The 18,656-nt window shown below is 39.5% G+C and overlaps 1 protein-coding gene across 1 annotated transcript; it reads left to right on the forward strand.

The window, feature by feature from the left end:
- Window positions 1-1,539: 1,539 nt before the first annotated feature.
- gng2 (guanine nucleotide binding protein (G protein), gamma 2) lies at window positions 1,540-17,451 on the forward strand. Its single transcript, XM_017690500.2, has 5 exons — window positions 1,540-1,780; window positions 9,297-9,373; window positions 15,107-15,201; window positions 15,496-15,610; window positions 16,568-17,451. The coding sequence occupies exons 4-5, from the start codon at window positions 15,524-15,526 to the stop codon at window positions 16,694-16,696; spliced, it is 216 nt and encodes a 71-aa protein (XP_017545989.1). The 5' UTR covers window positions 1,540-1,780; window positions 9,297-9,373; window positions 15,107-15,201; window positions 15,496-15,523; the 3' UTR covers window positions 16,697-17,451.
- The last annotated feature ends 1,205 nt before the right edge of the window (window positions 17,452-18,656 follow it).

Raw genomic sequence — 18,656 nt, forward strand, 5'->3', positions numbered from 1 at the left:
CTTCTGTGGCTCTAATAATTTGAGTCTAAAGATTAAGGCTTTTGATTACAGGAGCTTGGATCAGCCCAGGCAATATGTGTGTGTGTGTGTGTGTGTGTAGATGCATACAGAAAGAGCATGTAAGAAAAGGGTCTCTCTCTCTCTCTCTCTCTCTCTCTCTCTCTCTCTCTCTCTCACACACACACCCACACACACCCACCCACCCACACACACACCCACACACACACCCACACACACACCCACCCACCCACACACACACCCACCCACACACACACACACACACACACACACACACACACACACACACACACACTTCAATCCATTATATTACTCTCTTCTATCCCTCTCTTTCACTTCTATCCGTCTCTCACTCCCCATTTCTCCCATATGAGCGCATGTGTGTTTGTGTGTCATTTTCATCTCTATCTCTCTTTGTTGTGCTCTGTTTATCCACCTCTGTTTCTCTTCTCTCCTCTCTCTCTCCACCTTAACCTTTACTCTCTCTTTCTCTCGCCTCTCTCCCTTCTTCTCTACGTTTTCTTTCACTCCTATCTCTGTCACCTGCTCTCAATTTTTTACTTCTCTCTTTTTTTCTCATACACTTCTATTTCTGTCTCTCACTCTCTCTTTCTCCATGCCTTTTCTCTCTGTTTTTCACCATCTCTCCTTCCCTCCCTTCTCTGTTCCCTCTCTTTCCCTTCACTTTCTCTCTCTCTCTTTCTCTCTCTTCCTGGCTCCTCTCTCTACCCCCCTCTTTTTCTCCTTCTCCCTTCTCTTGCCACCTTTTCCACTTTCTCACTTTCTCCTCTTCTCTCCATTCCCCCTCTCTTTTGTCTCTGTTTCTAGTTCTCCATTTCTCCCTTTTCTCCCTTTTCCCTCTGTCTACTGCTGTCTTTCTCTCTCTCCCTCACACATACACTCTTATCTCTCTCTCTAGCTTTTCTATTTGACCTTTCTCCCTTTCCCTCTTCATTTTCTGTCTCAACCTTCTTTCTTTTTCTCACTCCACTCTCCCTTTCCCTTCTCTTTCTGTCTCTCCCTCTCTCTCCGCCCCCGACTCTCTCTCTCTGTGTCTCTCTGCCCCCCCCTCTTTTCTCTTTCTCATTCCTATGCCCCCCCCCATCACACACTCAATGGGGGAGGGGCGCTTGTGCACATTTATCTCTTCTCCTTGTCAGCACTGTGCCAGAGCCAGCCGGAGAGCAGAGAGAGAGAGAGATAGAGAGAGCGAGAGAGAGAGAGAGAGAGAGAGAGAGAGGAGAAATTACACAGAGCAGACCGTGCTGCATCTGCACCACATCATCACACCCACCGGAATTAGTGTCACAGGTGCCCTGACATAAAATGTGCCTGCCTGAAAGGGGGCAAGGGCCATAACTGCAGCTGATGAGGCAGCTGTAGAGGCGCAGCAGCAGGTAACTAGCCTTCTTTAATTCTGTTATGGACAATGCAATGTGTTGCGTATGTGTGAACGCATGTGTTTGTGTGTGTGTGTGTGTGTGCAGTATGTGAGGGGGGAAGTGGGTTTGAGTCGGCTTCCTGAGCGATTCCGCTCTCTGATGGGCGGAGCATGAGAAGGGCTGTCAGCTAGAGTGCTGTAGCAGACTGTGTGAGTGTGTGTGTATTTGTGTTTGTGTGTGTGTGTGTGTGTGTGTGTTGGTTTGCGAAAGTGTGAGGAAGCAGTCCGGTGTGTGAGAGAACCTTTGGCTTCTAGTACTTCAGCACACTGCCCACCTTTGGTGTCTTCAAGAGGAAATAATTGCAGATACACTTGACGAAGGTAAGCCACAGATATTTTCTTTTCTTCCCCTTCAGCTCACTGTGACAAAGGAAGAAAGAGCTTGATAAGGTGCGGATGTGTGCTGGCTGGCGCACGCAAGTGAGGGAAATCCATCTATGTGTTGGTCTAGGTGGACGTGTTATATCAGAAGTCAAGAAAACAGGCTCTGGGAAAGGTCCAGGATCTCCTCATCTATGTGTTTGCTCAACGTACATGTGTGTTTTGATTAAAATGCTTTGTGAACACTGTCTTTCTGTGTGTGTGGGTGTGTGTGGGTGTGTGTGGCTGTGCGTAGAATGTTCCATCTGGGCGGTGTTGCGTGGATACACCACTCGTCCACAGCCGTCGCATGTGTGCCAGTGTAGATCAGTGTTAAAATGGGCTGAAGAAAACAGGCTGGCTTGTAGACCTCAATGCATTATCATCACATAGATCTCAGAATGACTGAAAGCTTCATCTTTATGTAGAACATCATCCATAAGAAAATGTCCCTTTTGGGCCCATTTTTTCTACTCTGTGTGCCCATGTGAGGGATGAGGACAGCATGGGGGGAGGGGATGAAGAAGATACTGGAGAAAGAGAGATGGAGAGAGGGAGGAAAAAAGGGGGAGCATTTTGAGAGGAAACCCCTAAGGAGTCCCTGGTGAATTCTCAAAATTGTTGAACAGTTTTGCTTCTTCATAACGCATTCAGAAATGGTGTAGATGGAGGCTATGCATGCTGTTCTATTTTCCTATACAACAAATACAGCTCATCATTCACTGTTTCCAATCGCACTGAATGGAGTCCATATGCCTGCTAGCAACACACTTAAATATTGAAGCAATATGCTTCAGCACTAGCCTAGAATACATCTCCACTGTGCCTTTGTTCTGCCTTACTCTTCTGTTGTAAGCATTTTTCTATCTTCTGTGGTAACCACAGCTATGTGACACGTTACGTAACAATGTAAGTCTCATTACGGATGTGTGCTGTGACATACATGCACATATAGCAAGCATAACACATGTGTCAGGTTCTGCAGCTCCATTTTATGTGCACCTGGTTTTCTTCTAGCCTCTGATTTCTGAAAAAAGAAATGAATAAGCAATAGAAAATAAAAGCACATTCTGTGCTTCTGTGTTACACAGAGAGTTAAGACGATCCACAGGAACACATTCACCTCAGAGAAGGATGTTTTTGGAAAGATATAGCAGATTATTTTTCTTTTAAGTTGTGCATGTGGCATGTAGATGTAATGCTGGAAAGGCATCATGTTTTCATTAACATCAGTCCAACACAGTCAATAAAGGAAGAAAGGCAGAAAAGAAAAAGACAACGCTTACACAAATACATTTTGGCACTGGATGATTCATGACCTCTTTACGTCAATATAGAACCATATTTAAGCCTTGTAAAAGTGTCAAATCAGTCATCACAGCGTTTTAAGGCAGCACCTCACATCTGCCTTGTGTCCTAGTCTAATCCCCCACCCACGTACACAGCACACTGTGCTTGTCTCACAATGAAAGACTTCTAGCCATGTGGGCCTGACTATGCTTTAAATTTCAGAATGGTGTACAGAGTAACTTCTTCTCAAATGTGCCCCACTGAATAAGTGCCCTACAAGCCACAAATTGACAATGGGCTTCAGTGATCCTGTTCCTTTCTGGTCAGTGTGCGTGTGTGTGTGTGTGTGCATCAGTGGTCTTTTAATTCAGCAATATACACTCAAACACTCCATATGTAATGGTATTTTTCTATATCTATCTATCTATCTATCTATCTATCTATCTATCTATCTATCGATCTATCGATCTATCGATCTATCTATCTATCTATCTATCTATATATATGTATGTATATACATATATATGACAATGCTGATGTATAAACAAATGTAAAATGTAGAGTTTAAGACCAGATCCACCTTGATTAGCATTACAGAAAAATGTAACATATATTTCCAAGTTTCCAAGTTCAGTAAAATGAATACAGTGCAGATATTTAAGCACAGTAACCCTGTATTATCTAAATATTCTGCTCTTCCTGGCTACAATAAACACCTCATCAAGTATTGGCTTAAAATGTTGTTTAAATATAAATAACTGTGAAGATGTGAAGAGCCTCATGGACCTGTCTTGTAATTCACTCACTTGCTCATGTTTAGCAATAGGAAAATTCTCCACAAGAGGTGCTATTGGCATTCAGATTGCTTTTGCTGTTTCATAAGAGCAGTTCTTCACATCAGTGACACTGCATGTTCTTGTTTAAGTATCTGCTGATAGTGCTGATAGTGATGTGACAGTGATATCATTGACCGTACCTTATATTTAATGTTTGCCTTTCCATCACGCCATTTAAATCAGTCTGAACTACCTTGCTGTCCAAAAAAGTATATCTCCATTTTTTACTTTATTTGAGCACTGCAGCTGTCGTTTACACTGTGTGAATTATTCATGAGGAATGGCACAATAGAAATGTTCCACAATTACTTGGAATAAGATCTAGTTACATTACCTTACATTAACACCTAAAAGCCCAGACTTATTACATACTTATAAAGCCCAGACGTATTATTCAGTAATTACAGGGACTTCAGTGCAAACAGGTTGAGATATTCCTAGATTATAGAAGTGTGTAATAAAACTCTCGGCCTGCCAACAGCCCCTGGCCAAATAAGGCATTAAAGAATGTTTTTTCAGTAAAGTTACAGTTTTTCTTTAAAGGTACCTTTTTACTGTAATGTAACAGTTTTAGAGATTGTCAAGAAATAATTCTGGCTCAACAATGATCTGACCAGATTTTTCCATGTTTTTGTCAAGAAAGCTTGGATAAAAGGTGTAATAAGTCTAGTCAGTCTTAAAATAGCTGCAGTGTTTGGCGGAGATGCTAAAGGTTGATTATAACTTCACATTGTGAGCATGGAAAAGCCAAGTAGAACATGCCCTTTGTCCATGTCCTTTAAGAGAGCTGGAGGAAATTTCCAAATTATGTCAGTGTACACAGTTCTGGAGTTGCATTGTTTAGCATTTCTGTTAGTAGTGTAATGTGTGTGTGTGTGTATTGGTGTGTGTATGTGTGTTTACTCCGGTTTGCACAATCTTAGGCTGAATGTGGAGAGTGCAGATGCCTGAACGTTTGATACTTCCCGGGAGTTTTGGGCGTTCTTGGCCGAGCGGAGGATTCTGGAGGAAGCCATGTTTATACCCACCCTGCAGCAACACACACATATGCATGCACACACACACACACACACACACACACACACACACACACACACACACACACTGGCACACGCACACACGCACACACACATGGACACATTTGCTCCCTGGTTTCCCTGGAAACAAAATGTTCTCTGGAACTGGTATCATTAAAGCCTTTTCAACCCCTCATTCAGGTGAAAGACCAGCAATTTGTCTCATCAGGTTTTTACTCATAGCCATGTGCAAATTACAACTGTGGACAACATACAAATAAAGATATATAGTCACTGCTGATGATAAAGAATCTACATTACAGTATTTCCTTTAGTAAAAGTGTTGTACACCAACCAAACATCATGGTTCTTCATATAAAATTCTTCCTCCAAATATATTTTTCACATAAAATATCACATCCCAAAAAATATAAGATAAATCAGTGGCAAACCTGGAGGGGTGGTCTGGGGACACTGGTTACATCTGAAATCTGATTGAAAGTGGAAAAAAAACAGCTTCCGTTGAGTCACGCATTCATTCAATGCCATAATTTGTCTTTGCATAAAAAGCTAGAAATGGAATAGGTCTTCATCTTTACCACTTTGTTACCTTGGCCACCGAATTGCCCCCCCTATTCATGCAGTTTAAGAATAATAAAAGTGAAAATAATTGCTGCTACATGTAACAGCAATATTTAAACCAGGTCAGTACAGTAGAAACTGAAATGCAGAAACCATCGAGGAGACTGTGCTCGAGGAATTCTGCATCCACAAATTGTCTCTGATTTTGGGATAGTCTAGGTTTAAAACAGAACTCCAGTTCAGGACCAGGGCCAAAGACATTTTGAAAAGACATTTTAAAAATTTTATCAAGACTTTTCAGGAAGCTTTGAGTCATAAGAGTGTATCTTCCTTCATTGCAGCTGTGAGCTAAAACCAGGTCAACAAGAGTTGTATTTTTGAAGCGTTTCATGGACAAAGGATAAGCATTTCACAGACTGTTTGAGCGGTGTGTGAGAATTGTGTAAGCAGAACAACCTGAATTCATATTGCTTACGCTTGCTGGTAAACGTTAAAGTGCTGTAACATTGTAGCAAAGGGTATCGGTAGAAACTTTTCAGGCCCAATGCAATATCTTTCTTTCCAGGCACTCTCTAGCAGGGATTTTGATTTAACCTTTAGTAGTCAAGAGATATTACCATCATAGCTATATGATTAATTATGCAGTTAAATATGGAAGTGCATTTGTGTTTAATTTACATTCTGTTTATCCATGTCTGCAGTTCTGACTTGTTCAGTGTCAACAAATGACCACCAAATGGCAAAAATGTAAAATATGTTTTTGTCTTTTCAGCAACAATTTTTCACTAAATTCAAATCAGAATATCTTTACCTTTGACATGGTCAATGGAAAGTCTACAATTCGCAATTTTGTTTCAATGAGATATGAATTAGGGATAATTATATAAAATTCCAAATATTTTTAATCACTGATGAACGCTATGACCTCTACAGGTTAAAGGTTTGGAGACTCCACTCCGAAATATGCCAAACAAAGCTGCATTACAGCAGTAGGTGTAACTGGACATGGCGTAGCTGTTGAATTTCCTTAGTCTACATTATGTCTGAGACATTGTAAATGTTTGTCAGAGTGGAGACAGGAGTGTAAGTAAGCAGTGGGAGACCCCTGGTGTGAAAGCAGAGCAGCGTAATTAAAAATCTCTCCCTCTCCTTGCCATATGGGGCTCAGACGATGAATTATTAAACCTGCCCGTGTCTGCTGGGGCCTGGCAAAGGAACACTCACATACAGTTTATGCACACGTTTGTATACATTTACATACGTCCTAGTCTGTAGTCTTATTTCCACAGTTGATTATTTATGATTTAGTTAAATGTCATGCAGCTACTTTAGATGTTCAAAGTTATGGTTTTCTCTGGAAGTCTGCCCCTGTGTTGTAGTGGTTTTGACTTGGAAAATGGAACATAGAACATTACCTATATCTAGAAATAGCAAAAAACAGAACTGAAAGAAAAAGCCCAACTAGGTCTTCATAAACACTCTATATAACCGATGAAGTACAATGCTATCCAAAAATCGGAAATTTAATTTGTTACATTTTCAGACAAGTCAAAGTTATTCATTATTCAGTATTTATCATGTCCACTCTTTGCCTTTATTGCAGCTATTCTTTTCAGTAGACTTGTTTTCAGTTTTAAAGAAATCTGCAGGGATATTTTTCCACACCTCCAAAGTTCAGTATTGTAAGTGACTACATTTTATGTTTCTTAAATTATCTCCCTCACATTCACAGGTATTGAGGTCTGAGATGCTGGGGTGGTCAGTCCAGGTGGTCAAGTGTTTTGCTTCTTTTAGATTTGTTGGTGTATTGCATGACTTGTAGGGATATAATTTTCTCTTACAATAGTATTATTAACTCTAGCTTTGTACACTCATGTTTTTTTTCACTTATTTCCCTTTGACTCTCCTTTTCTTTATGCAAGTGGATTATGATATACCTGACCGCCTCAGAAAGATCCTCTGTAAAATGAATAACATTTATTTAATGGCCATTCTGACTGTAAATGAGATAAATCAAAGGTGGTCTCTGACTTTTACACAGTATTGTATGTACATGTATATAAGGATAATAATGATGCTTCTTACCTTCAGCTGAAGAGCTAACCTTGATGATGTAAAATCTTCTAGTTTTGCTATTGGCCTATGAGAAAGCTAATCTTGACTGGGAAAAGGCTTTTAAAAAAAAGGCCAAAAATCCAATAGAGAACAAAAACTATTCGAAAAATTACAGCCATGCCAAAACAATAGGTACAGTAAGCATTAAGCAACCATTCCAAAGGACACCACTGAGAGAGATTTCTTGCTTCTCTTGAAGGGCTTTAAATTCCTTTCAGGCAATCAGTTCTGTGAACTGGTTATCAAATGGCATACCAATCTCTGGCCTGACAGAACTGCCACTACACCAGCCATTGTCACCAAATACACAAATATATAAACAACTGAGTTAATTAATGCATGAGCAATGATACCAATTGTTGATTACAAATCTGCTAGTGTGCATTTCAGCCTATCAAAAAATGAATAGTAATGCACACATGTAGGCCAGCACAAAACTGCAGTTTGAACTTCAGTGAGCAAAAATGTGTGAAATTGGTTGATACGATCAGGCCTTTAGGGAACATTGTACTCTCTCACAAAGACCATGGTGACGAGGGAAGAAGTGGACAGTCTAACAGCTGTGCCACTAACTGCAGGCACACCAACAGGCCTGTACCCTCTGCTGGGCTTCTCTGGCAGCCACTGTGAGCATTATTCTATGACCATGAGGCTTGTGCTGCTGTGCGCTTGGCTTCAAATGCTTGTATAAAAAGCACATTTTCTGATGTCCTCTCTTGCTTCCAGTGGAAAACAGGCAATTATGTGTTCACACACAGTGAGTTATGTCAGAAGAACACTGGAGCTTAGCATATAATGTTCTAGTGATGACTCAGATTCTCTGACTCTAAGGTTTTCGGGGACGCTAATGTCTAAACGGCTCGGTTTTAGTCGGTATTGACACAGGGGAGATGTGGAGAGATGAAACGTTGCTGGAACGTTCTGTGTGGAAGTGATTCATGACGGTGGAATTCCCTGCCGCTGCAGAGCTGTTCTGCCAGAGTAATTGGCCCGTTTATCACAGAGAGAGAGAGAGAGAGGGAGAGAGAAAGAGAGAGAGAGAGGGAAGGGTGAGGTCAAAGCTGAAATAGTTTACATTCTCAATTGTCTGTTTTGTTCATCGCAAATATGAAATCAATATGCCAAACTTTGAAGATATTTAGACTCCCTCTCATTATGTTTTAAGGGTCCGAATCCTACATTTGTCTTGTATATAGGTCCACTTATGACGTGTGTAAAATTAAATACTGTTACTGTGCCTTTAAGACTGAAACATGTAAATAACCTCAGTTCTAATCTGATTCAAAAATCAGTCCAGGCTGAAACACTCCCTAAAAAATGTCAGCATGGACAGATGGGCAGAGTTAAGCTGCTATAGGTAAAAAAAAAACAGCTATCATCAAACATGTTGTTTTTGTGACATCACAGTGGGCTGTTTTTTTCAGCCTAGTTTTCATACATGGACTATATGAACTGAAATGAATGGTTCATTTTGAAACTTTAAAAGTATGTATATACTATGTCAAATGCTGTTTTCCATGATAGGGGCCCTTTAAGCTTGTCTGTCACAGTAATTCACCGCAGACTCTTTTAGTGTGATGTTGACTATATGGACTCTGACCACATGGATTTCTTTCTTTATTTTCCTTTTTTATACAGAGGCCGAAGAACCAAACCTACTCCCAGAGAAGGCCACAGAAGTGAACAAGTGGAGAACAACAGTTTCAACAGCAAAGGTCAGATTTTAGGAATAGGGAAGAGAAAATATTCATGGGTATGAGGCAGAACATGATGGGGAAAGAGGAAGAGGATGCACTGCACTGTTCGCACACAAAATTTTGTAAGAACAGGGAGATGTTTCTTCTGCAATCCTAATTCTACAATGAGTATATTAAAAGCCTCAGCTTTAATAAGCTGCCACTGATGTGAGGTTTGTCTTTGAGAACATGCCAGTCGTTCTGAGAACATGTAGACCTCAGTCTGGATCTCAGAGAGGTCTGTGTTCTTGCAGAGTTATTTTTAAATCTCATCTGTTAAATCTGATCTAGCTAATCAACATCTGCAGAAGACCTTGATCGACTAGATTAAATGTGCTACATCTGGGTTGAAACTGAGCTCTGCAATTAGGCCTATGTCTAAGGGGAGTGTTGATGACCACTAATCTCCAGTGATTTTCTTGTTAATGTCATAAGCCAAATCAGCACGTTTTGTGCTGATGGTGTTGATAGGAATGTTAACTAGCTTGATTTTTGTGGCTGAGGTCACAGGGAAACCTATGGCAATTCAGTATTTTTTCTTTACAAAGGAATAAGCTTAAATTTTTAAATAAAGCTGTTTTAATTGCAGCACTTAATTTAAGATGAGAGTAGGCTATTATGCTCAAATTACACAAACACTCACATCGCCACTGTCTCTATTTTGTCCCATTTTTCTTTTTCTTTATTAATTTTAAAATTTTACATTATAATTATAAATGATAATGAATGGAACAATATAAATGCTCCAAAGTAAAATGTCTTTACATTAACATGAAAGAATATGTTGCCTTCTCCTATAAAGCTGCTATTTTGGAGATACTTGTTTTTTTTTAGACAATGACGAAATACACAGCTAAAAACATCCCATCACGCAATGTGAGTGTGTATTATTTCAGGCTAGATTTGTTACATGATTGAATCAGATCCATTTTTTGACCTGTTAACAATAATCACTGATATCAATATACCATCTCTGTAGAAGTGTGGCAGTAGGCAGTGAGTACTGGGCCACTTAGAGCACAAATTCCAGTAACATACAGTCCAAAACACCATCCCTTTCTTCTGCTCAAGCCACTCTTGTCTCCTGTATCTTACTGAAAGTTATGTGATTAACTGGTTATGAGAATTTAAAGAAGAACAGGCCAGAGCAATGCTTCCATCAGCTGGCTTACAGCTTGTAGAGTGGCATTTTAGGGTGCTTTGGCATGATTTCTTCATGGTGGCACTTATCAGAACGTTTATGACATCCTTCAGATTTTACATCAATATAGTGTGATGATGATGCTAAATGAGCACCCTCTTTGGTAATGTAAATGTAATTGACATGATTTTCCATTTGTCCCAAATGTAGTTGTTCAGTAAAGACTTGTTTGTCTTCTTTAGTGTCAAACTGGAGCCATGAGGCTAAGGTTTCTAACAAGCATTTGATAGTCTCCTAAAAGAGTTCTGTAAATATATTCTCAAAACATCTCTCAATTTGCTCAAAACACATCTGGATGTTAATTCAGCTCACACAGACAAGTTGATGTGGTTTCAAACACATTACAAATTACTATGAACCATAAAAACATAAGAAAGTTTCTCAGTAGCTAGCAGTAACATACTAGACTGCTCAGAAAGCAAGATGTTTTGTGGATTATAATGTATTTCCATTATTATCTTTCCTTAAAAAAAACAATTTTACATAGTATTTTGACATAATTTAAAGCAAATATTTTTTTATTTTGGCATGTATTTGGGGTAACACTGACTTGTTTGATAGCAATATTAGCCTAGCTGCTCCAGTTCTAAACTAAAGAAGCAAAATGGACAACAAACATGCATTTAAGGTATGTGGAAAATCATGTCAGTTTGACTTTTTGCCAACTTTAACATAGACCCCAATGCTTTAAATCTCAGTTTTACAGCTTACATTCGTGAATGTGACAACAGTGCCTAAAGACCCAGTGCCGAGAGGATTGTTTGTGGGCTCTAATTCCTTTCTGCCTACCAGTAGGGGGCAGCGCTGTGTAAAGAGCAGGCATATGGCCCTCATTACAGGAGTCCAGATTAATCAGAACTATCCACACCCTTCTCCCAAACTCACCATAGGCACATCATCATCATCTGAGGAAATGATCAATAGAGATTCAGGGGATTTTCAGGGGATTTTTGAGTGAACAGAAGGTGTCAGAAACAGAAAGATCAGTGATGGTTATGTGGTCATTTGTATGGCCACACATTATATTGTGATTGACATTTGCAGTACTCAAATCACAGAAAGCTGCAATAAAAAATGGCCCTTCTAGGTACTGTCCTGAGCAATCACAGCTCCAGATGAGTGTTTTGATTAATTCAGCCATTCATGCTAATTATTTTGGTCATAAATTACAGGCCAGTTTTAAATCATATTATTATCAATTCACCATTGCATTTTTAATACATATAATACATGTAACACATATTGGAAGTGCACTATGTTGCAATATAATTGTATTTTGGTCATATTCTGCAGCTTTACCCTCACACAGAATCTAAACCTGATCATCACTGAGATACACTTGCTGCAATGCTGGATTGCTCTTGATGTTATTATTATAACAAGAGTATTTTTTAGACAGTATCTGAGATCATTCCATCTGACTTCCTGCACCTCACACCTCACATAACAGAGCACAGCACAGAAGTGCCAAGCTGTTCTCACCCTGCCCCCCCATCCTCTCTCCTTGTCTCTGTCTCTATCTCTCTCCCTTTTTCTCTCTTTCTGAGCCCCTATAAGGTAAAGCTGTGAGCTATGTGGTGCGAGCACAAACAGGAACTGTGATCTCAAACAGCTGAAGTTCTCAGACGTGTGTTGATGTTTTACGCCTCTACAAAACTCCTCAGTCCTGATTTACAGAGAGTGGGGTTTGAGAGCACAGCTATGAAGTCAGCTCTGTGCTCTTTAAATGAGAGTTCCTTAATAGTTGGCCTGGGTCTGGCCACACTGAGTGGAACATTTCACCTCAGCTGGATGTTTCTCTGTCTCGGTTGCCTAGCAACTGATGTCCGTTGCTAAAGAAGGGTTAGTGATTTCAGTGGCCTTGTTTTCAAAAAATGAAGTAATGAAGGACGCTAATGAAAACAGTGTAACATGCTTAGAATTTGTCATAGCTGTTAAAATCGTTCTGCGGTGTAAACACTGAGGCCAGTGGAGGTCAGTGAAGTTGGAGCTGAGCTGTTGTGCCGATGAGTGTAAATGCTGTTTTCATGCTAAATATCCAACGACATCCTCGGAATAATGGTGTTCTGCTTCCTGATCTTGACAATAATATTATTATTTGCTGATTAGAAAGTGACGCAGAAGAATAATGCAATAAGGGCAGGAAATGCGATTGGAGATAATGTGGTAAGAATGGAAGCATTCTCAGTAATGGTTTTAACATCACGAGACTGATTTCATTAGTCAGCTTTTGTTAGTTAGGTTTTGAAAAGGGTAATATAATACACTGAACCCTTGTGTTCCTTCAGATAATTCAGAGTTGCAACATCTTTTCATTTCCTCATTTGGCTTGTGCACGTCTGAATCTGGGTGTAAACTCAGGCTCTGCACTTAAATGTATCTGAGTGAATCAGTTTAAATTGCAGTCAGAGAAAATTTGAACATAACAGAGCAGTATAATAAAGTCTTCTTGTTTGCCATTCTCTCTCTCTTTTACTTTCCCTGGCCATATTGAAGCCAGCAAGCTGAGCTGGACTCATTAATGAGAATGAGGTCACTGTGACAGCTGACACTCTGGCGCCCCCTGCTGTTCGCTCTCATTAGTGGGCCTTTGTGGTTAACCTTTCTGCTGGTGGGCCCACTGAGATTAAAAACTCTAATACACTGCACACCCTTTGAGCTCACAGTTATGACAGGTGTGTCACAGCTTGCTATCAATATCCATGTGGTAGTACACCACACATGACTTAAATGCACACTCTTGTGCACGCACACAGACACAACATGTTGTTGGTGTCCATGTGGTAATATTACACAACAATGAGTTTCATGCTCACAGGCAAATATATGCACACACACACACACACACACCCACACACACACACACACACACACACACACACACACACACACACACACACACACACACACACACACACACACACACATTAATAACTCTGGGGAGGTATCATGCAGGGATCAATCTGTGACACTAACCCCCCTGCTCCACACACCTGTGCACTATTCAGGGCATGGCCCATAATTGTTCTTCAAATAAGTAGGTCTTAATGGATATACATTTAGAGAAGTATTTTGGAATCATACCTTTAACTACTGTATGTAAGAATCTGGGCACAAGCTACTGCAGAGTGAAATGAAACATAGATATTATATGTAGTTAAAGTAGAACATTCTTGTAGCCATGTTTTCATAGTCACACAGCAATATTGTCTGTGTAATCAGACAAATATATGTCTTAAGATTCACCCTTTTTGAATCATAAAAGTATTTGTCATTGTAAAAAGGCTTTTTGAGCACTCTTGCTTTGAACAATTTTATGCATAAGTAACAGAATTCACAAATGTAATATTTGAATCATTCGGTGCCTCTAATGTCGGACCATTTTTCCCAACTCACAGTGAGAGCTGGCCAGGCTAAAGTACACCCTGGTGTACTTTACCACATAGTGGCGTTAGTTTTAATAGTGTTGCAACTAAGCTTCCCAAAGGGAAACAATAGGACAAGTCCATATCCACATATTCCCTGTTAGAAATAAAAGTACTGTGCAAGTAAATTCTCGTTCAGGAAGATACAAACAATGTAAACAGGGGTTTAACATCTAATTGTGTATCTTATATATGTTTTTTTTTCCAGTTGAAACGTACATATTTGTATCTTTTCATAACCTAATATTTCATTTTTAAAATGAAATGCCTGGGGGTGAGGCAGGTGTGTGGAGTTAAGATGACTTAGGAAATATAATTTCAGTGGATTATGGTACAATTTTATTCCCTTACTAAAGGTACTGAGATGTACCCATAAGGGTACTACCCTAGTGACAAGAGGGGTACTGCCGCAGAGACAGTTTTATACCTATATTTCTGAGAGTATAAATTTAAAACATCAATTTTGCATTAATTTACTTTAAAGACTTTTACATCTAACTTCTCCATTTGTCTCAACTAACTCCACCTATGGGCTTAGTTGTAACGCTTGTGCTCGCTTCGCTTACTATAAATGCTGCTATGAAGTTTATGTTTTTATTTGAGGCAAAGATGTTTTGCTTGCTAAAATACATTTTAAAAATTCTTCAACAAAATCACAATGTGTTAGATTTGTGCTCCGCTCTCCCCCACCTTTAGCACACTTTTCACTACCATGGCACATATATTTTATGGAGTTTCCATGTCCTAATAAAAACTGAAACCCCTTGATTCAAAACATACTTACAATAAAAGTGGATGGGCAGCTGCTTCTTTTATAAGCATGCTTCAGCACTCACCCGTTTGCTTCTAATGTAAATGTATTTCAACAGGGGTTTTCTGTTCTTTTTTACATACTAAGTAGATAAGTAGTATAAGTAGTAGTCAAAATTAGTGTCAGTGATATTCAGCCACACAATACACATATGACAGATGGGTATTAGGTATAAAATTCATGGAGTACTCCTTTACGTATGAAAACAATCACCCTTTGTGTCTAGCTTGATGTCCTTCTGAAGAAGATCTAAAGATTTACTGTCTTCCCTACAGGCAGAAATCTGACCAGAGGGCCAGAGGAGTGACCTTGAGCCAAAAGACTCAAGGGATCAGTTTATTGGGTGAAAAATACTGGAGAGTGATTTGAGGTACATTTTTTGACTATTTTTTGTTGATTGCATTCATTGGTCTTCATGGTAATGTCATTGGATACAGCGCACAGCACAAACACTGTCAAATCCACTTTCCTTTTGTCATGGTGTTGCTTGGCAGCACATGAGGCAATTTGAACCAGTGACACAGTGCATGTGAGTTTGGTGCACGTGTGCTGGAAGGGAAAATGTATCTGTTGTAAACTCTTAACAGCTCTAATACCTTCAGTGAGTGAAATGTGCTCATTAGAATGATTGAACATGTGTTAATACAGACGTGTGTCCTTGTAGCGTTTAGGTGGCCCGGTCCAGCAGCCTCATGGCCAGCAACAACACCGCCAGCATCGCCCAGGCCCGCAAACTGGTGGAGCAACTCAAGATGGAGGCCAACATTGACCGGATAAAAGTATGAAAAGATATACACTTACAGACAACAATACTAGTTAAAAGTATTAAAGAAATAAAACTAAAGCAACAAATCAAATTTCCACAAATGTAGTCAGTCAGCAAAGATATGTTTCTGACACTGTCTAAAATAGCCAAGACTGAGCTTTAAAGACGGCTGCAAATCCTCTCACTGGGGACAAAACCTTGTTTCTCAATTTTTGTTGCTTTTTGTTTTATTTATTTATTGAAAAAGCTGAATGTGTGAAAATTTCATGATGAATGGACCAAAAGAAATTATTCAAAATGTCTTGGAAAAAAATCCTACAGTTGTCCCGTAAGCGACAGAGTACTATTTATGGTGTGGCATTTTTGTTAATATTATTTTTTTTCTCAGTTTTCTCCTCACCTGCTAGCTAGGCCTCCTCCATCACACAATGCTACCACATTGGGAGAGTGAAGGCTAGCATGTGCTTCCTCAAAGTCATATGAAGCACCACTTTTTTTTAAACTGCTGTTGATACAATGTCATTGGACAGCTCAACTGTCTCAACACTAACTTGAAGTTCTGTTGCATCAGCTAACAGACCCTCACGCTGTCTAACATTACACTGTGTGGTGGGGAGAGGGACGAGGGTGGCATCAACTGAATGAACTCACAATCTCTCAATGATAAGGCCAACACTTAGACAGACCCCTTTTTTAGATAACATGTTTGATGTGTCTGATGCTGTTTGTATGACGCCAATTGGTCTCTATAAGCTACCATTATTTGTTAGCTACTTAATAGCATCATTATTTCAGTCCAAAACTAAAGAAGCAAACTTCAGACACTAAAATGTCTTGGTTGGTTATCTACATTTTGAAAAGGAGAAATTGTGTAAATCTTATTTTATTCCTTGTAAATTCACTATTTTATACAGAAAAATGTGTTTGATCTCACCACCTATGCTTTTGTGTGTGTGCATGTGACTGGCAGGTGTCCAAAGCGGCGGCGGACCTGATGTCATATTGCGAAGCCCACGCCAAGGAGGACCCTCTGCTGTCACCTGTGCCTGCCTCTGAAAACCCCTTTAGGGAGAAGAAGTTTTTCTGTGCCATCCTGTAAAGCAGCACCCGCCGGCCATGGGGCTGCCCGCTCCCTCTGGGACCCACACAAACACAGACATTACAAAATGTAGATCTTTTTACTGAGGCCTGAGGGGCAGCAGCAGCAACTCCTCAACCTCCACTGGTTTCCCGTGAGCCCAGCGGAAGCTCCCTGAGTTCACAGTGTGGAGGGAGAGCTAGTGCTGTGCATGTTTACAAGAGAGAGCACAGCCAACATGAGCGACTGGCACCATAGCAGCTCAAGCAGGATATGATGTGTAAATTGAAGTATTCATGCGGTATTTTGTGGTTCTTCTGAGGTATTCAAATGTTTTGTTTGATTAAATTAAGTTGGCCATGATTATGAAGCTGATCACTGAGCATAGAGCCAGACTTCTCATGGAAATGTTCTGATTTCTTCTTTGTTCGCTTTATTTCAGTAATCATTTATTATTTCCCTTCAAATGAATTTGGTATATATCACTTAGGTAGCTTTCTATGTATGTGAGTACTTTTTTAATTTAAGGATAGTAGATAGGTAAAAGCATTTTTTATGAAAAATTTGAACACGTGCAGATATTACTAATAGATACTTATCTTTACAGCGCTGATTACAATATTTGAATATGTATAGCAGGCAATTTAATTTTTTTGGTCTTCTTCAAAAACATAGGTCTCTTTTTACTATTTGTAAAAAAAAATATTAACTGTGTTGTGCTGTATGGTTTGAATGTTTGTGGTGAATTCAATAATAACTGCATGAAGACTGAAAAATCGGCCCTGACGTTTGTTTTTATGTTAAAGTTGCACTCCAACCAAAATGAGTAATCTAATCATTGCTACATCACGCTACAGTGGTGCCACAGTAGTGTGGAGAGTGAAATTTACTGATGTAAAGGCTAGGAAAGCTCTTAAGGAAAAACTCCTTTTGGAAAACATTTGGAAAACTACTGAGGGGCAGATACATGTTTTTTTTTTAGGACCCCACTAGCTGACTAATGCAGAAGGCAACCAGACCAGATAGCTGTTACTGTTGTTACAAGATAGATGTTACTGTTAGGAAGCCAAAAATCAAGTTTGTATTTATTAGCCTCTACATCTCTGCATATCACTGTTGTCGAAAGAAGGAAAAAAAATACATCGCTTTTAATGTAAGTCAATGAAACCAGACTTGTTTCCAAGTCATTTTAGACCATTTGTTTTGGTCCATTCATCATGAAATTTACTCACAATGTAAAAGGCAACAGATATTTTCACATTATGTCAAAAACTGAAAAACAACAAAAGTGGAAGTTTTCATCAGAGAGCATATATTTTTGTTGCTGTGTAGGTATTTGCAGTGGTTATATGGTATATTTGAGACTAAGGTACATAATACAGAGTCCTGCATAACACAAAAATAACACACTAAATGCTAGTTTTAGGCTGGAATGCTCTTTTAAAGAACATCTACTGCTTGTCAACATGAAATACTGTTCCTGTCTGCTCCCCCTGAAATGCTGGTAGAAGGAAGTAGTAATAAAGTGTCTCAACGAGGAGAAAAGGAAGGTTGTGAATAATGAATAATGATAGACTACAGTTCATAAAGGCAGAGGGTGAGGTTTAACTGATGGAGTTGAGGCAAGCAGTGATAGCATCAGCAAAGATTTCTCTAATTCCCTTCTGAATCCTCCAGTGGCCACAGCTTCAGCTAGAGTTTCATGTTTTATTAACTGGATGTTGCACTTTCACACTTTGAGTTCTCATACTGTTATTGCACTGGAATAGATCTTTCTTACAATCACTGCACTTTTAAAAGGTGAATCACATCATTTTTAGTGGCAACCTGTTGCTATTAGAGCTAGGCCTAAATTTTTGGGTCATAAAAAAGTCAAAATAATTTCAAAACATGAGGAAAAAACCCACCTCAATGGTAATGCTAACCTCTGATAGCATCCCTACTAGATCCTAGCATTTCATTACTGCTAAGCTAACGTCGA

The sequence above is a fragment of the Pygocentrus nattereri genome, chromosome 5, assembly GCF_015220715.1.
Source record: "Pygocentrus nattereri isolate fPygNat1 chromosome 5, fPygNat1.pri, whole genome shotgun sequence".
NCBI classification, from domain to species: Eukaryota; Metazoa; Chordata; class Actinopteri; order Characiformes; family Serrasalmidae; genus Pygocentrus; species Pygocentrus nattereri.